Raw genomic sequence first — 26,505 nt, 5'->3', positions numbered from 1 at the left:
CAGTAAGAGCGCATTGGGATTATGTTTATATTTATAAAAAATCAAGAGGACCGCATAACGGGTGCCACGCTCGGCTTTGGGTGCATTTTTGAAGAAATAAAAGCTTATCAGATATATATTTTTTTAGAGGTCATATTGACCTTGACCTTTGACCTAGTAACCCAAATATGGGTGGGCGTGTAGAACTCATCAAGGTGCAGCTACATATGAAGTTTCAAAGTCGTAGGTGGAAGCACTATGATTTTAGAGCCAATGATCAAAACCTTGACAAATGCTAAGGTTTTGGCACGACGCGGACGGCGGACGACTCGACGACGGACACGACGACGGACACGACGACGGACACGATACGACAAGACGAGCTGGCTATGACAATACCTCGGGTTTTCTCCGAAAACAGCCGAGCTAAAAACCATACATATCGGATGAAATAAAATGAAAAATGTTAAGCTGGTATCCACCATCTCGATTGGTCATCAGGACTTGTTTACAATTTACATTTGAGCCTCGTTCTGGGAAACGGGGTTTAACGCATGCGCGTCGAGTGTCGTCCCAGATTATCATGTGCAGTCCGCAAAGGTTAATAGAGAACGACACTTTCCGCCTCAAATGAAAATAGAAAAAAAATCCAAAAAAGAACGCAACAAACACATTTTTTTTTCAAAATAGTTTATATCTGTTAAAGCAATCATACAAAAGCAGATTGCTTTTCAGATAAAACCCTATCTACAAATATAAGAACTAAAAACAAACATAAAAACAAAAATAAAAACAAAGAAACAAAATATAAAAATATATCACAACCCATACCACGAATGTCTTCGAGTATGTCTTATGAAGTTATATACACTTTCTACAAAGTTTACATATAAAAAAATGTTATGAATAAAAACGACTCAAAATAAGCATATAGTTAAAAACAATAAAAAAACAGATATGAGATCAAATCATAATATGTCTGAGGACCACCCCTGCTTTGTCAACAAAGAACACACAAGATATGCTATATAATGCATGAACGATGTGTTGGTATACCAATACTTCATTTTATCGAGATATGCAAAAATATCACCATCAACGTTTAAAGGAGAAATAACTGAAATGATTAAAGCAATAGTAATGAGTCGTATACACTTCAACCTCCTGCATGAGGTCTTCATAGATAATAAGTTCAGAGCTGAACTTCTTAAAAAAGTTGTCGATAAACTCGAACGAAATTGAAGTATAACAACTAATCAAGGGCAATAACTCTCTGAAAAACGAAAGCAAGAGTTATGGCTCATTTAGTTTTCGAGATTTTCTCCAGACAAAATTTAAATACAGCTATAAATAAAAGACGTGATGTTATAAAATGTCTTAATTAAAAAATGAACATAAAATTTGTAATACTAAACATTCGATGGTATAAACTCGCATGCAAAACTTCATTTGGTGAGAAAATTGTCTGCAAGTGTGAATCTTGCATATTGTTTTGCAAAGCGCGTCTACGGACTGGACATCCCTGGCGTTTCCTGTATCCCCCTAATGTACTACGTATTGAAAAGCAGTTGTACGATTTAAAATCTTTCTAACCGGTAATTTGTAATAAAATCAGTTTCATAACATATGAGGCACACAGATTTTAAAAATATATATAAAAAATCCGAAGTTAGACATTCAATTTATAAATTCATAAAATCAAAGGTTTTGGCCTAAAACATGGTGAATACATGCGTACTCAAGACAAACGTGATGTATTAAAATAATGTGAGTAGTTTCATTATTTATAGCTCAAATGTCACGTGACCGTTCGTAGATGACTATTTATGGCTCAATTTTCACATGAACATTGTGAAGTTTTACAAATTAAAAGTGAAAGGTCGCGTTCGTGTATGCATGATCTCCCTTGGTCTCGTCTTCTTCAGACAACGTGTCCTGAATTGTGAACACAACCTGTAATGTAACGGATAGAACTGTGAACACAACCTCTAATGTAACGGATAGAACTGTGAACACAACCTGTAATGTAACGGATAGAGCTGTGAGTCACAGGCGAGCAAACAGAAAGTACTTGAATGATCATAATTGAGACTCGCTCACAGAAATCTAAGTAAACCCATTTTAGCCTAGTGGACTCTCCCATCATTCTAAATTTGATCAATTTATTTCCAAAATAAGGGATGTCTAGCATACTTATTTCTATATTTCGAACATTTCTTACAGAAATACCTTTAAGCAAACAGCGCAGACCCTGATGAGACGCAGCATCATGCGGCGTCTCAAATGGGTCTACGCTTATTGCCAAGGCCTTTTTTTCTAGACGCTAGGCATAAATGGGTTAAATGCATGGCGGTTGATGTCTCCGTGATTAGTTCGCACATGCTTATCAAGGACGACACTTTACTGGATGTTCGCTAAAAGACTTCATTTTGATGACAAATACCGTGAAATCGGAAAGTGTCGTCCCAGCTAATCCGGGACTACACTTTACGCTTATACATAAAACCCTTTCGCACATATAGAAGCTCATATCTATAAAATATCAATGGCATAGTGATTACACCAAGTTGAATGGAAAATTCTAAAGTGCAGTTTAAAGTTCCCGACGACGCATACAGCGAGGGAGGTAAAAGCAATATGTTCGACAAAAGAAAATCAACAACAAGGGACCAGCAAAAGAATGTACTTGTAAGAAGTCTAATCACGAAATTCTAAATATTTAGATGGGTTGGGAAACTACACGGGCATCAAGCTAAAAGAGGTAAAAACAGATTGTCATTACGAATCAGGATTCATTTCAATACAATATTGAACGAAACGGAAATGCGCACGCATGTTTAATATTTACAAACAGTTCAAACATACATGACTCGATTTCCCGTTTTCTTCATACGTCGTGCTACCGTCGCTATTTAAGGAGAGGCTGCTAGGAGCCGCTGCCACAGGTTTGAATGAATCCCCCTGCTCACTCCTCTCGCGCATCTCGCTCAACATGCTGTTCTTGGTATGCTTCTTGCGCAAGAGGTTGATCATTCTGGACGCGTTACCGTTCGACGCCGTGATGTTCTTATCGTGAACCTGTGGACGAGCCGAGAGTGGGGATAAACCTTTTGCCACATAGTTACGCATTTTGACATGTGTTCAGTCCCTTACAATAACAATTGAAATTTAAGACTTTTTTGTATAGATTCAAGTTTAAAGGCGTCATATCAGACCCTAAGATACTGATGACCAGCAAACAGCATTAAACCTGAACAGGCTGCGAGTTACTCGAAGGCTGTTCTGGTTTTAAGTTGTTTGCATATTACCATTTTCACTTTGCTTCTGAGTGGAATATGTTTAACGGGTGGGTAAGAGGGAGGTGGCGGGGTAGGAGGGGGAGGGGGAGGAGTGGGCGGGGGAGGAGGGGGAATCGATTTTGATCTAGCACGCAGATAGCTTATGTTTTTGTCTGTTTGTTTGTTGCTGTTAAATATTTGTTATTGTGGTGAAACATTGAGTAATTGCACGAGTTTATTTGTTTATTAAAATATTCCAGTAGTTATTTCATACACGTGCAATACCATTGTGTTTTAATAACAATGTTATGTTGTCATTAAGAATCAAGATGAATCTAAATTACCGAAAACAAACAGATATTCCTATATTAAAACGTGTTTCATGTACATCAATTTATCCAAATGACATGCACATGTGATACGTTATTTTGCAAGGACAATTTATTTGACCCATTTATGCCTAGCGTCTAGAGAAAGGCATTGGCTCTTTGCTTTAAGGAATTTCTGTAAGAAATATTCTGAATATAGAAATAAATATATCAGACATCCCTTATTTTGGAAATAAATAGATGCAATTTAGAAGGATAGGCGAGTCCAATAAGCATAAATGGGTGATCTTAAATTATTATAGACATTCCTGCTCTTACGTATAACAACAAAACATTGAGAAGATATTGATGTTGGCTGGTAGAGTACAGCGCTAGGAAACATAAGCAAGAGCACCGCATAACGTGTGCCACGGCTGCGGGTGCAGTTTTAAATAAATGAAAGCTTGTCATTTTTTTATTATTTGGAGGTCGCAGTGACCTTGACCTTTAACCTAGTAACCTAGTGGCATGTAAAACTCATCAAGGTGCAGCTACATATGAAGTTTCAAAATTGTAGGTTGAAGCACTTTGATTTTAGAGCCAATAATCAAAACCTTGACAAAATGTTAAGGTTTTAGTACGACGCGGACGACGAGCTGGCTATGACAATACCCCGAGTTTTCCCCGAAAACAGCCGAGCTAAAAAGCTTACATGTAAAAAGGAGAGCGCTATTCTGTAACAATTTTCACATAAGGCACATTCAGGTAACACATAATATACACGTTAGATTAAAGGGGACATGTTATATACACAACAAATAGGTAACAGAACACTTGGAAAACTTACCGCTCGATGTAGCCGCTGTAAAGAAAAAAATAAACGTAAAAACAAATATCAACAGGATATGGAAGGTAACAAGGTCAAGACCATTAATGCGTTAAAGTGTCTTCCCGGATTAGCATGTGAAGAATGTATAGCCGGCATAGGCTAATCTGGAACGAAGCTTTCGGTCTAAACGAGATTTTCGTTTGGAATAGAATTCCTTTCCACAAAAACTTCCATTAAGGTGGAAAGGGTGGTCGCTGATAAGCCGGTGTGGACTGCACAGGCTAATATGGGACGCACTTTATGCACATTAAATGAGCCTCATTGCGCCATAGCGCGGCACATATACAACGGTAAACGTAATAGTTTTAGTCCATTCTTGTATTCGGTGACTCACGTAAAAAACGTAAAAAAACGTTTATCAATACCATTGACTGCGTTCTCAGCTTCTATACTGCATCACAATAAATATCAGTTCTTTCACTTCTAGGTAAAAATATATGAAGTTATAAGAGTGAAACGAATGAATGACTTAAACACAATTCATAACATGAGAAACAAAATACTTTATGACGGGTATATGTCATCGCATACCACGCGCGTTAAGAGAAAATCATAGCTTTATTTAAGACTTTTAAGCAAAAAAAACATTCTCGTCATTAAGAAAATGAATGTCTAATGCTCATCATATAAAACTTCATTTACTGGAACTTACCAACACCATATAAAACAACAAAAATGTCTTGGTCAAACACAAGCTCTATTACGTGTTTTGCGGATCTCAACAACTTGGATGGAAAACCAATCAAATCTGTAGGTACAAACAACGCTGACGCATTGTATTTACGTATTCATAGTTGATCATTTATATGAGGAAGACAGGTCCTTATGCGAACAATACCATACAAGGAACATGTCTTTCTTGAGACTGCATAAAGTCCGGTGTTTCCAGAGCAAGTAACAAAACCATTTCGTGAGATAACTTACGCTTGAAGCGGCACGCAGCGTTTGTGGAAAGAATTTGTGGTGTTCGTCGCCATGTCGTCTGTTTTCTTCTTGTACTTCCTGTTCTCGTCTTGCAACAGTGTCGTCTGAAATTGATTTATTATTCTTTTGACGTTTATTTCGTGCTTCGAAAAATGTCACCTTATCAAAACCGTTTTACGACCAAGTAATACAAAAGATGTAACGGAGTACTAAACGTTTAAAGATGAACCGCGCTCTGTGAAAAGGGGGTTTAATGCATGTGCGTAAAGTGTCGTCCAAGATAAGTATGTGCAGTCTGCACAGGCTAATTTGGGACGACTCTTTCCGCCTAAACTTGATTTTTGCTAAGAAAATACTTTTTTGAAACAAAAAACATCATAAAAGCGGAAATTGTCGTCCCTGATAAGCCTGTGCGAACTGCACATGCTAATCTGGGACGACACATTACGCACATGTATAAGCCCCTTTTTTCACTGAGCACGGTCCAAATAGAAATTCATGGTCTTTATAATTTGTATAATATACATAAAGAACGCCTAAAATTAAGTGAATGTTGAGCTGGAAATTGCATCGTATGTTACCATACCACATTCTTGTAAACTTACACAGAACTTATGTTGACCCTAGCTCAGATGTATGGTATGTTACTCTACCAGATGATGGTAAACTTACGTAGAGCTTCTGTCGACCCAAGCTCAGATGCATGGTGTTTCAACTCTTCCAGCGCAAGTGTGCTATCAAGACGGCGACTGTTACACAAGAGAAAATTGCTATATTCAGAATAGCTGAAATAACTAGAATTGTTTACACTATTTACACGTGTTGTCTATTTAGCAGTATATTGTATTTACTTAAACTCGATGCAATGCATGTTGCGGTATATTTTCCTAAATACAAGTATAAGTTTAAACCAGGTTTCAATATAAATATTGTCTGCTCAATAACGTCTCCAGTAATGCCTCAAATATGCATAAGTTAAATTACCGCCTAAAAGTCGCTGAGACTTTAAAAAATAGCTACATGTGTTTGACTCCCATACTTCAACATATTTTTTAGATTTTTTACCATGGTAACTTACATTGATGACTTCACTCGCGGTATTTTCGCTCCACTCAACTGCAGATTCTTATAGTGTTCTCTGAAAACATAATGCCAGTACAAGAAAATATTTATAATATTTTTGTGTGATAACTTTTAATTTTTGTTCCAAAACTGTTGCAATCCGGACATTGTGCGGACAAACACGTGTATACATCAATGCATCGTTAACAATTGCTGCATAACGACCAAATTGTAAATGGTAAATATACTTAATCCCATCAATTTCATAATCCCATCAATTGCATAATCCACTCAATTGCATAATCACATCAATTGCATAATCCCATCAATTGCATGTGTATTCGTAATGCTTACTTTAACATCCGTTATTGTGTATTTTTGTTAGAACAACGGTTATTTGTAGTTATTGACATTAACTCATAAGAAGATGAACAACACTCTCCCATCCACCTTACTTAAATTACTTAAATAAATCCACCACTTGTGCCAGCACATTACGACGCAGATTTTCTAGTATTTTCAGTTCAATGCCACCTTTCCGGCATAATTACTGAGACCATAAAGCCGTGAGGAAAAGGCGTTCTCATTACACTAACTTCATTTCATCCCTTAAAGGGATCTTTTCACGGTTTGTTAAATTGACCAAAATTGAAAAAAGTTGTTTCAGATTCGCAAATTTTCGTTTTAGTTATGATATTTGTGAGGAAACAGTATAACTGAACATTTACCATAGTCCAATATAGCCATTATATGTATCTTTTGACGATTTGAAAACCTAAAAATTATAAAGCGTTGCAACGCGAAACGATTGAATAATTTGGAGAGTTCTGTTGTTGTCGTTTAAATTTACGAAACTACGAAGATTGCTTATATAAGGTTTAAAATACCTTAACTGTGTATATCCGGCGGAAAAGCCGAGAGGGCTAATGCGTTTTTACTTCAGACTAACTCCAGGACTCCGGTGGTCACTGGTTCGAGCCAGTACCGGCCACTTTTTTCCTTTCTTTAATTTTATTCTTGATTTTTTTACTGGAGCTTTTAAGATCCAATGTTTACATTTATCAATATAAAGCATTTAATGACAACCTTCAAAATATGCCAAAATCTGTGAAAAGGCCACTTTAATTTAGTAATGCTGAGAAGCACTATCTCAGGTGTGAAAGGAGCGTTTAACGTAATACCCAGCGCGGGCATCTCACTGTGGAATAAGCGTTCTCATATTACTTATTTAATCAAACATTTTTCGTTATGCAGAAAGAGCCAATTACGACTCAATTGATCGTTGTCGGCTCAGGTACTACTAAAAAGTACCCCGGGTACTCTTATTTCATCACACATTTTTCGTTTTGCGCAAAGAGCCAATTAAGACTCAATTGGTCGTTGTCGGCTCAGGTACTACTAAAAAGAACCCCGGGTACTCTTCTCTAAACTTCAATGTACCCCGGTACAAAACATAAGTGTAAAAAGCATCCGGTCATATATTTTCCGTACCCCGTAGTAGACTTACCAGTACGCAGACTACGTTTAAGCAAGTTTCGAACAGACAATGACCCAAAGTATGTCGAAGAAGCTTTCTTGTTAAGAAGATCTAGAGAACGCTCCCAGATTCGGGATCGAACCCGTGACCTCCCGATCGCTAGGCGGACACCATATCCACAACACCACGGTGACTTCAGTGGCGTTGTCATAACACTTACTTCATCACCAGTTTCTCGTAGTAAGTAGATATGTCCTCAAGCTCCGTGTACGTGGCGTTCCGCAGCAGTATCGGTCGAATGATGGTATCGTCCCAGTGGTATATCTTGGCCTGCAGACATAGTGACGTCATGTAATGGAAATATAGACGTGTAACAGTGGGCTATGGGGGAGAATACAGTTCAAAGCAATTATTAAACAAGAGCACCGCCTTCCGGGTGCAGACCGCTCATATATTTTCTTTTTAAATGCGAAGGGACTCTCAATTTCAATCACAAAGGATGGAGGGGTGGAGTGAAGAGGGGTGGAGTGAAGAGGGGTGTATAGTGTGGGGGTGTGGACATGTATTACATTGTCTTCCAAAAATGCGAAAAAAAATGCAAAAAAAAAATAAATTTGTGGGGGGTGGGGGTGGGGGGAGGGGATTCTTGGGTGCGATGGTTGGACGGTATTTAAAAAATAAAATAATAAAAATAAATATTTGTGTTTTTTTAACCGTTTCAAAAAAAATTGGGGGGGGGGGTAAAGTGTGAGGGTGTGGTGGTCATTTGTGAGATGATCTTAAACAAAGTATAATCAAATCTAATCATAAATAAAGAAGTTATGGCAATTTTAGCAAAATTTAATAATTTGACCTCGAGAGTCAAGGTCATTCAAAGGTCAAGGTAAAATTGCCAGGTACAGTAACCTCATGATAGCAAGAACGTATTTGAAGTTTGAAACCAATAGCCTTGATACTTTAGAATTAAAGTGGATCGAAATTCAAAATTTAACCATATATTCAAAGTTACTAAGTCAAATAAGGGCCATAATTTCGTAAAAATGACAACCAGAGTTATGTAACTTGTCCTTTTACTGTACCCTTATGATAGTTTGCGAGTGCTCCAAGTATGAAAGCAATATCTATGATACTAAAGGGGAAAAGTGGACCAAAACACAAAACTTAACCAAATAAACTTGACGAAATTTTCAATTTTCTAAGTATAAAGGGCCCATAATTCCGTCCAAATGCCAGTCAGAGTTACATAACTTTGCCTGCTCAGTCCCCTTATGATAGTTAATAAATGTTGCAAGTATGAAAGCAATAGCTTTGATACTGTAGGAAAAAAGTGGACCTAAACACAAAACTTAACCAAATTTTCAATTTTCTAAGTATAAAAAGGGCACATAATTCTGTCAAAATGCCAGTCAGAGTTACATAACTTTGCCTGCACAGTCCCCTTATGATAGTTAGTAAGTGTTGCAAGAATGAAAGCAATAGCTTTGATACTTACGGAATAAAATGGACCTAAACACAAAACTTAACCAAAATTTTCAATTTTCTAAGTATAAAAAGGGCACATAATTCTGTCAATATGCACGCCAGAGTTATCTAACTTTGCCTGCCCAGTCCCCTCATGATAGTTAGTAAGTGGACCAAGTTTGAATGCAATAGCATTGATACTTTCTGAGAAAAAGGGAACCTAAACGCAAAACTTAACCGGACGCCGACACCAACGCCGACACCAACGCCGACGCCAAGGTGATGACAATAGCTCATATTTTGTTTTAAAAAAATAGATGAGCTAAAAAGTATTACATTTCAACTGTTCACATATGTTTTGAAAGGGTAATGTTGTGAAACTAGGTTGTTATATTCTTGGTTATTCGGATTGAATGAAGTAAAGAAACGGTATAATTTGTAAAAACGAAACAGTGGTTTTCAAGATTCAATACACTATAGAGAGATATTTACTGCAGCATCATACACACTTTTGTCATTTATATAAGTTTATAGAGAAAAATGTGTCAGTACAACGTCGAAATATTAGAAGCTTTTTAGCATTGCAAACATAATAGAGAAACAACATCAGCAAATTGTAATGGGTTTGTTTTTATGACATTATGACGTTGTGTTCAGCAATTGATTGGGTGTTCATGGAAGTTGTTTCGCTGAACACGTTTATATGAGCCGTGCTCTGTGATAAAGGGGTTTAATGCAGTCCGCACAGGCTAATCAGGGACGACATTGTGCTCTGTGATAAAGGGGTTTAATGCAGTCCGCACAGGCTAATCGGGGACGACATTGTGCTCTGTGATAAAGGGGTTTAATGCAGTCCGCACAGGCTAATCAGGGACGACATTGTGCTCTGTGATAAAGGGGTTTAATGCAGTCCGCACAGGCTAATCAGGGACGACATTGTGCTCTGTGATAATGGGGTTTAATGCAGTCCGCACAGGCTAATCAGGGACGACATTGTGCTCTGTGATAAAGGGGTTTAATGCAGTCCGCACAGGCTAATCAGGGACGACATTGTGCTCTGTGATAATGGGGTTTAATGCAGTCCGCACAGGCTAATCAGGGACGACATTGTGCTCTGTGATAAAGGGGTTTAATGCAGTCCGCACAGGCTAATCAGGACGACATATTCCGCCTAAACTTATATTTTGCTAAAAAGAGACTTCCTTGAAAGAAACAAAAAATATCATAAAAGCGAAAAGTTTGGTCCCTGATAAGCCTGTAGTCCGCACAGGCTAATCTGGGACTGCATTTTACGCACATGCATTCAACCCCTTTATTCACAGAGCACGCTTCGTATCAAACGATAAAGTTCAGTTATATTTTTCTATATAATACGTCATGGGTATGCAAACGGCTTGCCTTACCTTCAAATGATGTTGACCGGTGGTGTAGCCCATGATTTCTTCCATACCCGCACATACGTGATCGAATACCTATTGGGAAATAACGAAATTATAACATTTTCAGGTTTAGTTTTTATCACCCCTGGATGCAAAAAATGGTACAATGTGACATTGAAATTACAAGGCACATGGTACCTTTTTGCACCAATGATGCGATATGCAGAATCAGCCAATACATGCCTTTGGTCACACATTAAACAAATATACAAAAAGACGATCAATCCATTGAAATTCGTAGCAATAAAATATCACATAAATTGATAATTATATAGTTAATACATAAATAGGAATTTATAACAATCGAGGGTCTGATAGCACCAGTTATAACCAACTTCACTATATAGATTATATTTACGCACATTGCACTCTTACAACAAATTGTATTTAAACAAGCGGGCAATATTGCGTGGTATAGCATTATCTTATTGGTGTGTAATCAACAATATTACTAATAAATTTTATTTTCATTTTTTATAATAAGAAAGTAATTAAAGTTTCTTTTCATTTAGGAAAAGGCCATTCAATTATGATCCCTCGGCATCGAGTGCAAAAAAATTAAATGCAGCTCTTGGCATTGCGGATTAGAGCAATAGTTCAAAATATTGCTCTTTCTACTTCGGGATTACAATCGGACTGTTACTGAATGTCCACGAGTTATCTCTAAAATATTAAACTCGCGGTTATCAGCTCTTTGTGCAATACAATATGGCTGTCATATTGTAAAATGTCCCTGGTTATCCGGACTTGTTAGCTAATTCATTACTGATTTATTTAGATTGAATAAAAAATTACCGCATACTGCGTTTTTAAAACACACTGGTAGCATGCAGGCCATAGAAAGAGTCTTGTAAAAAAAATACCATTCATTTAGAAATCGTGTTTAAATAGCGGTATGGCTAGGAACTCAATTTTGAGGATAATATGAGCCTTGTTCTGAGAAAACTGGGCTTAATGCATGTGCGTAAAGTGTCATCCTAGATTAGCCTGTGCTGTCCGCACAGGCTAATCTGGGACGACACTTTCCGCTGTTATGGTATATTGAGTTTCAAGAAGTTCCTCCTTACCGAAAATCAAGTTTATGTGGAAAGTGTCTCCCTGATTAGCCTGTGCAGACTGCACAGGCTAATCTGGGATGACACTTTACGCCCATGCATTTTGCCAAATTTTCACAGAACAAGACACATATTAATACTATGATGCCACATGTTGAACGTACGTGTGATGACAGCTCCTCATTGATGCGCATTTCCTTGCTAGTGTCAGCCAATGAAATACGAAACTTTTTCGTGAGCCATTTGATGGTCCCGCCCTGAAATAAAAGTAAGACTTCTGGTTGTTAGGGGAATGATGAGGGTGAAGACGACGACGACGATGGTGACGATGTTATGAAGATGGCGATGGTGGTGACGACGTCGATGCCGACGATGATGAGTATGATTATGATGATGATTATTTTGATAATGAAGATTATGATGATGCACTGATAATGACAATAATAACAATAAATGTGTTCGTCAGAAACACAATGCCCCCTATTGGGCTGCTTTGAAATTAAATTTCAAATAAAAAATTTGTCAGGTTTAGAAATTATCTCCCTTTTAAAGCTTATTACTTCCCTTGGATTGTGTTTTTTTTACTTTTGACCTTGAATAATGACCTTGACCTCGACCTTTTACCACTCAAAATGTGCAGCTTCATGAGATACACTTGCATGCCAAATATCAAGTTGCTATCTTCAATATTCAAAAAGTTTTGACAAAACTTTAGCCACGGTTAAAGTTCTGGGACACACACAATGAATGACAGACGGACAGACAGGCCAAAAACAATATACCCCCGATCTTTTGATCCGGGGGCATAAAAATAACGATGCCGACGATGAGGTAAGCGTTAAAAAGAAGACAAACGACGACAATCATGATTATAAATAAGCGAAAAAGTTGAAGAAGTCGATGGTGACGAGGAATGAGGGGAAAGCAGCCACAAAAACACGTATTATGGTAATGATAATATATAAAATCTACTGACCTGAACGAACACTGTGAAAAAAATCACGAACAAGGTTGCGGTAACAAACAGCTTTTTCGCCGGAATCGCGGTCTCGTCGATTAAAGCGGCCAGTGAAAAACAAATGGCTCCACGAAGTCCGCCGTAGCTCTGAAAAAAGGCAAACGTATCACCGATGAATGGGCAGCAGTAAGCACTACTTTTGTTTTCATGTAAATATTCAAACTTTTATTTTATTATCATTATTAATTAGTAATTAGTCGCAAACAAGAAGAAGTAATAGTAGTGGGAGCAGAAGTAGTAAAAGTTGTAGAAGTGGAAGTGTTGGTGGTTATGCTATTGGTGATGGAATTGGTGGTAGTAGTGGTATAAATAGATGTTGTAAAATTAGAAGTAGTTTAGCAGTAGTAGTAGAAAGTAAGCAGCTGTAAGTAGAACATGTAAGTTTTAAGAAGAATTAGTAGTAATATGTCTACTTACTATCATAAACATTTCGTCGTAACTAATTTTCCGGACCCGAGTTGATGCAAAACGATTGACGAGGTAGGATAGAGAGTAGGTTACTGAAAAACAAGAAATAACAATTTACGATACTATCAATTATTTTCCTTTCTTTAACGCATAGATAAATCATTTTCAGCCTTTTTTTTCCATGAGATTTGTTAACTAAAATCGAAGATGTAGATGCAACTTATGGAGAGACCACTTCAAATCCACTCACCTACGAATCTGTAAACGATACACAAAAGTGTGGTCCATAGAATGAATCCTGATTTCCAGTCATGAGTTTGATTCACGGTAACGAACCCGATAAACATGAAGACAATGATCTCGCAAGCGTTTCTGTAAAACATGCAAGACGGGCGATTTGTCAAGCATTTAAGCAAAAGTAGTGAGAAAAGAGCTATTTCTAAAGACAAACATCCGCATCATGTATTATGAAGAAAATACTACCAATCATCGAACCAGCGAATATCACAGCTATAATTCTTGTGTGAAATCCAAATGATGCCAGAGTAAAATTATGTGAAGGACGGACTTCATTTTAATACAAAGGGTATTAAAGTGGGGGGAAAAGACAATTTCGTCTATTCTACTAGTTTCCTAAACGTAATAAATTAAGAAGTTGTATTGAAGGGTTTTGATTCCGTCATTTATTATTGATTGAGCTTTTATTTTTTATTAACTATAATATTTGAAAGACGAAGTCCACTTACGCCATCACTTTCGAGACGAACTTGATCGCCATTCTAGACTTTTTTGTCACGTTATGAAAAGCATAATGCACTAGAACTATGCCGCACGCGATGATACTGAAATCATAATTATAAGAAATAAAGTTTAAGTTCATCATGTGTAAACATCAATTAAATTAAAAATAGAAATTGCTGATAAGGAAAGGGAAGTAACCGCTGAAAGCAGAATGATGCTCGCAGTATTGTCTCTTTATTTGCGCTATATGTTTAAGAACAGGAAGGTTCTATCTCGGAAAGATGCCATGATCAAACTCAGGACTTTGTCTCGTAATGCCTTTAATGTTGCTTTAATTTATATAATTAATGTAATACCTTATTCTCATTATTATTCATGAAAATATTATACCATATATGATGTTATAAGAAATCATATCAAGTCGCAGTATCAAACATATTAAATAGGGCGTCTGACTACCTGACGATTCCGGAGAATTGGAACATTTCGGAAAGCAAGTACGAGATGTAGGCAAAGCCAAACACAATCATTGGTTCAACAACTGGAACACAGATAATCACATATCTTATCACTGCATTTCAAAAAGTTATAAAGTTACAAAATAATTTTTTCAACAAATGAGAACAAACGATAAGCAATATTGTATGGTCAGTGCAAACCAATCAGTATATTAAGTGACACAACCATGGGTTCAACAACTAAATTACAAATATATAACCAATAACAAGAGCATTTTTTTAAGAAAGGTAATACATGTATACAATACATTGAAAGATACACGAATAAACGCGAACAATAGGAGGGCTAACGGAAAGCGATCTGTAACAAGCACAAATACATCTCTGTAAATCCGTACTAAAAGAATTATAGTTTCATGATTCTATCGCTGTGTAAACATTTGAAGTCGCTGATTTTATAGTTCTTTCATTCTGTGAAACTAAGGCACTAACTATGGTAACAACTAGTCTTACCTTTAACAGAGTTAGTAAACTTTGTCAAGAACGAGGCAATCAGTCCGCAGACGATACCAATCAGAGTGGCCACTGAACAGACGATAAAGAACTTGGCCACGCCCAAAAACATCTGAAATAAAAAACATTCTGCTTGTTTAAAATGTTTGAAGTCATATTTAAGTGTATTTTCAGTGTTTTGCTGTACTCCTTGGCCGTGATACGCACACACATATATATATAGAGAGAGAGCATTTTGTATCTTGTTAATTCTATGTTACCCAACCACATCTAGCGTTGAAATTTTGGCTATTGCCATAAGGGAAATTTATTTTTTATGCGTTAACTTTATTTTTTCAAAATTTTGTAAGAAATATTCTATGATTTTGAGTTTTTTTAAGGTTTATGGACCATATACGTACATGGCCAACGGAGATAGTTTCGAACCCGTTAAAGACCTGCATCACGTTATACAAAACGACCGTCACACCGTCTGGAAAATTGATTGAAACATGTCACTGACATAAATCAATGCATTTACTTTAAATAAAAGAAAAATAGAACGGGCATATTTGCATGGCATCTCATTAAATATACAGTATGACCTTGTACATCAGTAGTGGATATGTAAAAAAGAATAAAATAGCTACAGTTGAAATCGACGCTGAAATATGACAAAGTGCGACTACGCTTCATTTTAAACTGCCAGTGACATTGGAACTTGGTGTCTGCATAGCGACCGGGATGTTATGGGTTCGATCCTAATTGTGGGAGCGTTCTAAATAAATCCCCCAAAGACAACAAGTAATGATTCTGACCAGAAAACGGACTCGAGGGCATTTAAATAAGCTTGATGCTTTCGATGCAATCGAGCTAAAATAAAAAGATTTAAACTAAACAAACTAAAACACATTATTGCACAATTACAACAATTATATTTTGTGGCGATGCATAGGTGTCACGACTTCTTTGATCCGTTAACATACCGTTCAACAAGGACTCTCCAAACACGAGAAAATAGAGTGTGTTGTTCACCCCTACTTCCTGAAATATTGCCAGCACCTGAAGTGTAAACAAAGAATACCTGACGAGTAGAGCAAACACATATCCTTACTAATTGAATAAGGTTGTTCGCCTTATTATTGTAAAACGATTTACATTCGTCGGCTTAAAAATTTGTGTACTTCTTGTTTTGAAAATGTTCCTATGTGTTTGTGTTTAAGTCGTTGATTGCCGAACCCACAAACTTGACAAAAATGTCCAACGAATAAAAATGACTGTACAGTATATATTTGGTGCTCTGTGATAAGGAGGTTTAATGCATGTGCGATAAGTGCCGTCCCAAATAAGCCTGTGCATTCCGCACAGGCTGATCAGGGACGACACTTTCCGTCTTTACTAGATTTTTGCTAAAAGAGACTTTCTTTAAACGAAAAATATTATAAAAGTGGAAAGTGACGTCCCTGATGAGCCTGCACAGGCTAATCTGTGACGTCACTTTACGCGCAAACATTGCACCCCCTTTTTAAGAGTATTTCCAGCATGAACATGTGGCGTATGTATCGTAATACTATCGTTTTTATCGACTCCAATTTGCACATAACCCATTTATGTCTAGTGGACTCTCCCATCCTTCTAAATTGAATAAATCTATTTCCAAAATTAGGGATGTCTAGTATATTTATTTCTATATTTAGAATATTTCTTATATAAATTCTTTTAAGCAAACAGCGTAGACCCTGATGAGACGCCGCATCACGCGGCGTCTCATATGGGTCAACGCTGTTTACCAAGTCCTTTTTTCTAGACGCTTTGCATAAATGGGTTAACTATAAATAATACATGTTGGTTTAATCGTACTTAAGCGAGTGAAGCGTATGTCATTAAATTTAATATTCGACAACAACATGCGTTTAAGTTAATACAAAACATTCATAATTTCGTAGATAAATCAATTGAAATAGACACGAAAACAAAATATGGTTTTGTTAGAAATGGGTTATTTTAATGTATAGAAAAATATGTTAAAGATAGTAACCATTACAAAATTATTGTTTACATCGTCCTGTACGTGTTTGCTTTGTGACAAATGTATGGATGCCGTACAAGCCTGAAGGGTTATTCAAAGAAGGTATGCGAGTGAAACATTTGTACTGTATCTGTAACAGATATGTCTTATGAGTGTTTTACACTAATTAGTCAAATAGAAACTTACCGCTACTGGGTCGACGGCAACAATCAAAGCACTGAACACGAGAATCTGAACAAAAGAACAATCGATCTCCTCCATCGCGCCAACTTGGTAGAGACCCCATAGGGACGGGCCTAAAGATTCATATAATGAACGGAAAATTATGAATACTCACGATTTGTTTAAACAAGCCAAAATGCGAACCTCAATATGCGGAAATAAACAAATATTAATCCTTGTTTTATGCTAGTAACAGAAACATAGAATAAATCAATGAAACATTGTTTAAGCATTTTTATTTGTGTAATATGAAACTTACTGCCTGAAATATATGTTTGTGTGCATAACCTTCCGATATCAATTTGATGAATAGATCATACACATCAAAACAGGTATGTTTTAATTTAACTTACCTATCAAGAAGCAGTTCAGAACTGTCCCCTGGAACAACAAAATAATCACGTTATTGCTTGGCCAGTATAAACATCAAAATTCAAAGATGAAAAATAAAAAAGTCTTTAAATTAAAATATTTAACAATTGATTTATTTTGAGTCAATATTGGCGTTGGCTGCCTTTATTTCCATCATTCTTCATGTGAAACATTAAGTTATCATCAGTGGTAGCATGCATATATCCATACCCTCGACGTCTTTTTCTTTGTTCTAAGTCTATACATTATGCTTAAAAAAAATAGATTGGTGAATATTTCTTCATTAGATTAGTATCGTTATAATCAACATAACCACAATAACTAGCATTTAATTGTTCATTAACCCCACTATCGTCATGTGAGTACTTACAACTACTGCAAACAGCAAAACTCCACCGATGTTGTCAGCAAACGTTCGATCGTGTAGACTGAATGCCGATTCCAATATAATGCTGTAAAAGGAAATAAGCATACTTTTAAAGTGAGATTAGCGATTATTTCAATATATATTACGTAGTACACGTTTAAAAATTATGTTTTCAAGTTGCAAATCGAATAAAGACAATCCACCCGCAAATTCAATGTTTAAAAAACGTGTTATACTTATTATTTTGTTATATAAAAATTGTATAGCTCTATATTTATGTACACATAAACATGCAGATCCGAGAATGTCAAAACCGTACTTACGGTGGAAGCAGATACAAGAAGAACTCGTGCGGTTCATACAGTGTTATCTTTTCTGAGGCGTTTGAAAATCTGCAAAATAAAGCGCAGCTAGAATCGGATCAGCAGACGATTTATTGCAATACATGTACATGTATACAATACAATGGTAATCTGCTGACTGTGTAACACACCCGAGCTCAACATAAATTAAATAAATGTATTACCCGTTATACTACGGGTTTAGAAGTATACAGCCGTGTAACTAATAATATATAGCAATACATGTTAGCTTTTGTTGTTAGTTCAGTAAAGACAGATGACGTCATGAGAAATAAACAAGATCTAAAATACAATGTAGCTTAATTGTTCTCTGAATACGTTGATCCTAAAAATGGAACACAGTAAAAATAAATCATATACGCGGCTTCTTACTTCTCCTTGTTGAAAATCTTCAAAGATTATGAAAGTCGGTTATAATTTATTTTCTACATTGATGTTCAACGTGCAAATAAATACAAGAGCACCACCTTGCGGGTGCAGACCGCTCATCTATTTTTCTTTTTAAAGGTGTAGGGACCTATCTCAATTTCAATCACAAAGGAGGGAGGGGTGGAGTGGAGAGGGGTGTATAGTGTGGGGGTGTGGTCATTTATTACATTATCTTCCAAAAATGCAAAAAAAATGCATTTTTTGGAGGGGGGGGATTCTTGGGTGGGATGGTTGGACGGTATTTCAAAAATAAAATAATAAAAATAAATATTTGTGCTTTTTAACCATGTTTAGAAAAAACAATAGATGTGTTAGCCAAACACAATGCCCCTATTGCGACGCTTTGAAAAAAAATGGGTTTTTTACCTTTGACCTTGAAGGATGACCTTGACCTTGAACACCCGCCACTCAAAATGTGCAGCTTTATGAGAACGCCGCTTTGAATATGTTTTTGACCTTTGACCTTGAAGGATGACCTTGACCTTGAAGAATGACCTTGACCTTGAACTTCCACCACTCAAAATGTGCAGCTTCATGATAACGCCGCTTTGAATATGTTTTTGACCTTTGACCTTGAAGGATGACCTTGCCCTGGAAGAATGACCTTGACCTTGAACTTCCACCACTCAAAATGTGCAGCTTCACGAGAACGCCGCTTAGAAATCATATATTTTTTTAACATTTGACATTGAAGGATGACCTTGACCTTGAAGGATGACCTTGACCTTGAACTTCCACCACTCAAAATGTGCAGCTTCATGAGAACGCCGCTTTCATTTATTTATTTTTTTACCTTGAAGGATTACCTTTACCTTGAATTTCCACCACCCAAAATGTGCAGTTCATGATAACGCAGCTTTGAATTATTTTATTTTTTTACCTTGAAGGATGACCTTGACCTTGAAGGATGACCTTGACCTTGAACTTCCACCACTCAAAATGTGCAGCTTCACGAGAACGCCGCTTAGAATTTTTTTATTTTTTTTTACCTTTAACATTGTAGGATGACCTTGACCTTGAAGGATGACCTTGACCTTGAACTTCCACCACTCAAAATGTGCAGCTTCATGAGAACGCCGCTTTGATTTTTTTTACCTTGAAGGATTACCTTGACCTTGAATTTCCACCACTCAAAATGTACAGCTTCATGATAACGCCGCTTTGAATTTATTATTTATTTTTTTGACTTTTGACCTTGAAGGATGACCTTGACCTTGAAGGATGACCTTGACCTTGAACTTCCACCACTCAAAATGTGCAGCTTCAGGATAACGTCGCTTTGAAAATATTATTTTTTTACCTTAGACCTTGAAGTATGACCTTGACCTTGAAGAATGACCTTGACCTTGAACTTCCACCACTCAAAATGTGCAGCTTTATGAGAACACCGCTTTGAAATTATAAAAAAGACCTTTGACCTTCAAGGATAACCTTGACCTTGAACATCCACCACTCAAAATGTGCAGCTTCATAAGAACGCCGCTTTGAATATAAAAAAATGACCTTGAAGGATGAACTTGACCTTGAAGGATGACCTTGACCTTGAACTTCCACCACTCAATGCTTCATGAGATACACATGCATGCCAAATATCAAGTTGCTATCTTCAATATTAAAAAAGTTATGGCCCATGTTAGAGTTTTCTGACGGACAGACGCCATATATTTGACATTTGACCTTCACCTTCACCTTTCACCACTCAAAATGTTCAGCTCTATAAGATACACATGCATGCCAAATATCAAGTTGCTATGTTCAATATTGAAAAAGTTATAGCCATGTTAAAGTTTTCTGACGGACAGACACCATAAATTTTCCATTTGACCTTGAAGGATGACGTTGACCTTGACCTTTCACCAATCCAAATGTGCAACTCAATGAGATACACATGCATGCCAAATATCAAGTTGCTATCTTCAAAAGTGAAAAAGTTATGGCCAATGTTAAAGTTTTTTTCGGACGGACGGACAAACTGACTTACATACTGACGGACAGTTCAACTGCTATATGACATCCTACCGGGGGCATAAAAATTATTTTTTGGGGGTGGGGTGGGGTTTAATGTGAGGGTGTGTGGTCATTTATTAGATGATCTTTCATCAAACAAAAAATAAGGGGGGGATTGAGGGGAAATTCGTGAGGGGGGATTCGCGGGGGGGGGGGGGGGCGTGGGGATGGTTTGGGTGGAGTCTATTGTGGTCGAATCTAATCATAAATAAAGAAGTTATGGCAATTTTAGCAAAATTTAATAATTTGACCTTTAGAGTAAAGATCATTCAAAGGTCTTCGTAAAATTCAACTTGCCAGGTACAGTACCCTCATGATAGCATAAAAGTATGTGAAGTTTTAAAGCAATAGCCTTGATACTTCAGAAGTAAAGTGGATCTAAACACAAAATGTAACCATATATTCAAAGTAACTAAGTAAAAAAGGGCCATAATTCCGTAAAAATGACAACCAGAGTTATGCAACTTGTCCTTTACTGTCCCCTTATGATAGTATGCGAGTGGTACAAGTATGAAAGCAATATCTATGATACTTTAGAGGTAGTGGACCAAAACACAAAACTTGACCAAATTTTCAAGTATAAAGTGCCCATAATTCCGTCAAAATACCAGTCGGAGTTACATAACTTTGCCTGCACAGTCCCCTTACGATAGTTAGTAAGTGTTGCAAGTATGAAAGCAATAGCTTTTATACTTTAGGAAAAAAAGTGGACCTAAACACAAAACTTAACCAAATTTTCAATTTTCTAAGTATAAAAAGGGCACATAATTCTGTCAAAATGACAGTCAGAGTTACATTACTTTGCCTACACAGTCCCCTTATGATAGTTATTAAGTGTTGCAAGTATGAAAGCAATAGCTTTGATACTTAAAGAATAAAATGGACCTAAACACAAAACTTAACCAAATTTTTTAATTTTCTAAGTATAAAAATGGCACATAATTCTGTCAAAATTCAAGCCAGAGTTATCTAACTTTGCCTGCCCAGTCCCCTCATGATAGTAAGTAAGTGTACCAAGTTTGAATGCACTAGCACTGCGAGTGGACCTTTACGCAACACTTAATCGAACGCCGACGCCGACACCGACAACGACGCCGACACCGACGCCGACACCGACGCCGACGCCGACGCCAAGGTGATGACAATAGCTCATTTTTTTTTCAAAAAATAGATGAGCTAATATAATCATATACAACAAATATTTTCGACATTTTGTAAGTGGTTTGTAACCTGTACGAGAGAAAAAGCCGGCCTAGCATTCTTGGTCGTATAGTAGTTTTAATCTACGTCGGCTTACCTCAGTATGAGACCGAATATGATGCCGACTACAATGAGAACACTGAAACAGAAAAATAGCACTTCATTGAATGGGATTCGTATTAGCAATAAATTAGCATTTCAGGAAAAGGAATTGTTGATAAGTAAATAATATGAACAATGTTTTTTAAACAAATCAGCAAAATTATCCTAAAACTAAAATGCATCCATGTATGCTTGTTTGTTGTTTTTTTTTTGCATAGAAAATGACAAAAAAAAACTGTTAACGGAATAAATCGTGGGTGACTGCTGTTGACGCTGAAAATGCTTTCAGTTGGCGGTAGACATGACAACAGGTAAGCAGTGCCATGCGAAAGAGGTCTTAAGTTAAACTCGCGCAGTCTGGTTAGGTGCTACTCTGTCCGCTTACGAGACTATAACACTTTGCGTTAATTAACCCATTTATGCCTAGTGGACTCTACCATCCTATTAAATTGGATCAATTTATTTAAAAAATTAGGGATGTCTAGTATATTTATTTCTGCATTTAGAATATTTTTTACCGAAATTTCTTTAAGCGAACAGTGCAGACCCTGATGAGACGCCGCATCATGCGGCGTCTCATCTGGGTATACGCTGTTTCCCAATGCCTTTTTTTTCTAGACGCTAGGCATAAATGGGTTAAAAGCGGGCAACGTAGCTCCCGGCAAGACTGTGAAAAAAGTTGAACGCGATCTTACCATGACTCGGGGACTCGTGATGACAGGAAGTGGGAGTGGTGGAACAGGATCTTGCTGAGTCCAGCGACGATTACGACTACGGAGAACACCAGCGCGTATTTCACGTGCGAAAAGTGTATAGGCGCCAGGGGGACAGAGTCCCCATGTTGGCCGTGTTTGTCGTGCAGGTCGACCACTTCCGGACCGTCATCCTGTATTAAAGGCTCCGTTTTAGATTTTGCAACGGTAGTGGCGCTGTTGGTGTTATTACTTGATGGAGTAGATGAGGATGATGAAGAATGCGATTGTGATGATGAAGACGACGATGATGAAAATGTTGATGTTTCGAAGCTAGATTCCGTGCCTATCTGGTTCGTTACTTCCGGTTCTGCCGAGTTCGAAGTAGTGCTCTTGTTAGACAGCGAGGTGGCGACATCGATGGCGGACTGTTGAGATGCTTGAAGGTGAAAGACGATCAGCAAAAAACAGGACAGGTGCCATGTCGTGGACGCGCGCATCTGAAAGTGGCAGAATCATAGAGCGTATTTGAATTGACCGTTATGTACATATTAATAAATGCATTTAAATATAAAAATAGATAAATTCGAAAATAAAAAAAGCATTGGAACTTGTGTTTGCATGCACGTTAGTAAACATTTCTTTTTTAGACAACGCGTTAAAGCGGGTATATACGATTTTTATATGTGCTGAATTGTAAAATATTGATACAAATATGTTATAATAACACACAATATGCAAGAAAAATGATACATTTAAGACGAATTTCATAAAAAACAGCAAATACAAATTAGGGCCCTGAGCCGATTGTGACGAAGATAATTCGTAATTATTTTCCTACAATAACGGATGCATTCGTCTTTTAGTAAGTGTTTGTGTGTCGTATGAATCGATATCGCTGCAGGAATTTCAAATGAACCGTTAAACTAAATTTAGATTCACATCGTACATGCATGATATACATGCTGGCGAATTCGGCTGTACAGCCTTTTTCGATTTCAGAATTAAATATCTGGCTTATTTAGCATTTTTCGACACATGTTCTTCTAAACTTTTATTTTAGATCATATTGAAATATATGTATAATAAATTTTTACACATTTTATATTAATAAATAAATATTTGACAACATCGTATATATCCGCTTTAATTAAGAAAAGTAATCTTTTAAACGGATTATATTGATAGGGTTTATATTGGGTCCAATCGGCGTTTAACCGGTCCGCTTCGCCTGCCCGTTTCGCTCTGATTGTGTTACAAAGATTTTAATCAATCGTTCACGCAATTTTATGCAATGTCTATCGGACAAACATAGAACCCGACATTTTGTTCTTTCAAGCATTAATAGACATGTCTTCAGGGTGCGAATTTATTTCCATAACAGCACGTAATGATACTATGCTTAGATTATGTCAAACTAAAGCTGAATGGCTGTATGCGGCAATGTAGTGTATAGCAATGTTTTAGCAAGTGCTATTGGAATGGTTCGTCATTGCATAATATAGTAATTAAATGATTGTTTCATTTGAACTAAAGACTGTTTATTCATATAATTATACTTATTACACTTTTTTGGAATGTGTCAAAGTTACGCGGATAAGGCGGCCCAAGTAAAATATATGTTTGAACAATTACCTATGAATAAACATGTGTAAATTCAAAGATTTTTTGTGTGAACAGTAAAGCAACCGCCATTTTTAATTGCTATACGAAATAAATAAGAGGATATTTGTTGGATTCGGTGCATTATCGATTTTAATTCACGAGTGATCATAGAAAATAATATTTTTACGAGTGGCGCAGCCACGAGTGAAAATATATTTTATATGATCACGAGTGAATTAAAATCGATATTCCACCGAACCCAACAAATTTTCTTTTTATTTTATGCTTTTTTCACAGTTTATATACATTGTAAAAGAGTTTAACGAAAGAATTTCGCTGGGAAAATGACGTCATTTCGTCAAAAAAATGATGTCATTTAACATAAACAGTTAAAAATTATCGATAATTTTCACTGATAATTTTCATTGTTTGAAACAGTGAAATTATCAGTTTTAATTCACTGATATTTCTCTATAAACCACCGGAAAGCATAAAATAAAAAGCGCTATCTGTTCCTTTATTTGATTACCATTGTAATCAAATGGTAACACTTTAATATAACTCTGCATGCATGTTTGTAAAGTTTCGACGCAGATAACAGATGCGACACTTTACGCCTAGACTAGATTTGTACGTAGAAGAAACTTTCTTTCATCGATAAATACCAGCAAAGACGCAAGTATCAACCTTTATTAGCTGTGCGGACTGCACAGGCTAATCCGGGACACATTTTCGCAATTTAACTAAGTTTCCCAAAGCGAGACTTTTTAAAACTGAAAACATAAATTTGATATCGAGTAAATCGGTTTTTTAAATGTATTTTCTATGCAGTAATGTTGAAAATTAAACCTTGGATATACTTTGTAGCATTATGTGTTTCCATTATTCAAGAATGCAGAGTTTTTTCACTTCCAGCAAAGAAATGAAACTACATTGTAATAAAAGAATTTGTCCAACTTAGGTTCAAAGCAAGACAGTGAACTTCTATACTGTACAAATAATTTTATGCAGCTGTACACAGCTTTTAGTGCGTTCAAAAATTGACCACTCATATTTTCTGTAAAAAACTGTTGCTATAACATGTTATTGTCTATACGTCCAAATGTTGTTGGCAGATGCAAACACAATACAGTTGTTGTTGTTTTTTTCGCTAAGAATTTTTGTAATGAAATTCGTACAAAGGTTATAAGCTCTTATAAGCAAAATCAACCCTTAACTTGGCTGTACAATTTCGATTTGAAAACTAGGTGGATAACGACATTGTTAAATCAAGATTGTAAAGGTTCAAACCATTTTTCTTTTTGTTTTATCATATTTTGAACCATAATGGACTATATTGTGCCTTTTTCGATCGTTTGATTCATGCAGTAAACATATCACAGTATTTTAAAATCATTTATCTCGTCATAAAATTATTGTTCAACCATTTTTGGTTTTGTAGTGCGAGAACACTCGGTAAAGTTATTTAATATTCAGTTTCGCTGTTTCGATAAATCCCGCGCTGTTCGATTTCCACGTGCTGTCCTCCATTAATGGCGAAATGGTTTTTCGGCTTGATTTCCTTTTACCAGTATCTTTAGGAGTCTTTTTTGAAAGGCATCAAGAACTCGATATTCATCGTAAAGTCGTGTGGCACAATCCGACAATGTTATGTGCAGATGTTTTGAAGTGTGAATAACTGGATTTTATGAACGTTTTTAACTCTGCATGACAAATACTTGGAATGGTTTTCGACAAAATATCACGGGAATGCCATGAATAACATATTTAATTTATTCGTATATTCTTACTAATTGAACATACAAAAAATATTTAGAATATAAATGAGAATGTCTAAACATAAGTCACAATTTTTACACTTGAAAATCGGACTAAAATGTTCGAACAGCCCTGAAACATAAAAGTATTATCGCAATAAATACACTTGCACACAATTCTATATCTATATGCAAACCTCTTTCCAGCAGAGCAGATCCATTTCCGTCCACTCTCAATATAGGTTAATAAATTGCAATTATATTAATAATATGTATAGACGTTGAAAAAGTCACTCCAACGAGCAGTTTTGTGTATTATATGACCGTTCGATGTACACATCACTTCGACCAATGGCCTTATTAAAGGGTTCT

The 26,505-nt window shown here is 36.5% G+C and overlaps 1 protein-coding gene across 1 annotated transcript; it reads right to left on the bottom strand.

Annotated features, from left to right (window-relative positions):
- Positions 1 to 658: 658 nt before the first annotated feature.
- LOC127835252 (Na(+)/H(+) exchanger protein 7-like) lies at positions 659 to 26,505 on the bottom strand. Its single transcript, XM_052361588.1, has 24 exons — positions 26,331 to 26,505; positions 22,775 to 23,271; positions 22,075 to 22,116; positions 18,303 to 18,371; positions 17,983 to 18,064; positions 17,594 to 17,621; positions 17,205 to 17,314; positions 15,976 to 16,051; positions 15,412 to 15,482; positions 15,011 to 15,122; positions 14,499 to 14,580; positions 14,045 to 14,140; positions 13,549 to 13,670; positions 13,308 to 13,390; positions 12,849 to 12,977; positions 12,037 to 12,129; positions 10,782 to 10,850; positions 8,138 to 8,247; positions 6,457 to 6,516; positions 6,051 to 6,127; positions 5,379 to 5,482; positions 4,413 to 4,427; positions 2,845 to 3,057; positions 659 to 1,932 (listed from the first exon to the last, which is right to left on the bottom strand). The coding sequence occupies exons 1-24, from the start codon at positions 26,352 to 26,354 to the stop codon at positions 1,846 to 1,848; spliced, it is 2,451 nt and encodes an 816-aa protein (XP_052217548.1). The 5' UTR covers positions 26,355 to 26,505; the 3' UTR covers positions 659 to 1,845.

Source organism: Dreissena polymorpha, chromosome 6, assembly GCF_020536995.1.
Source record: "Dreissena polymorpha isolate Duluth1 chromosome 6, UMN_Dpol_1.0, whole genome shotgun sequence".
Lineage (NCBI taxonomy): Eukaryota > Metazoa > Mollusca > Bivalvia > Myida > Dreissenidae > Dreissena > Dreissena polymorpha.
The sequence above is the reverse complement of the archived record's forward strand: the minus strand, read 5'-3'. Positions and strand labels throughout refer to the sequence as shown.

Coding starts and splice junctions, on each gene's coding strand:
- LOC127835252 (XM_052361588.1), bottom strand. CDS start 26,354: ATGGATCTGCTCTGCTGGAAAGAG. Junction 12,130..12,848: donor TTTTCACAGTGTTCGTTCAG/GTCAGTAGATTT, acceptor CTTTTATTTCAG/GGCGGGACCATCAAATGGCT. Junction 8,248..10,781: donor CCGGTCAACATCATTTGAAG/GTAAGGCAAGCC, acceptor CTATGTCTGCAG/GCCAAGATATACCACTGGGA.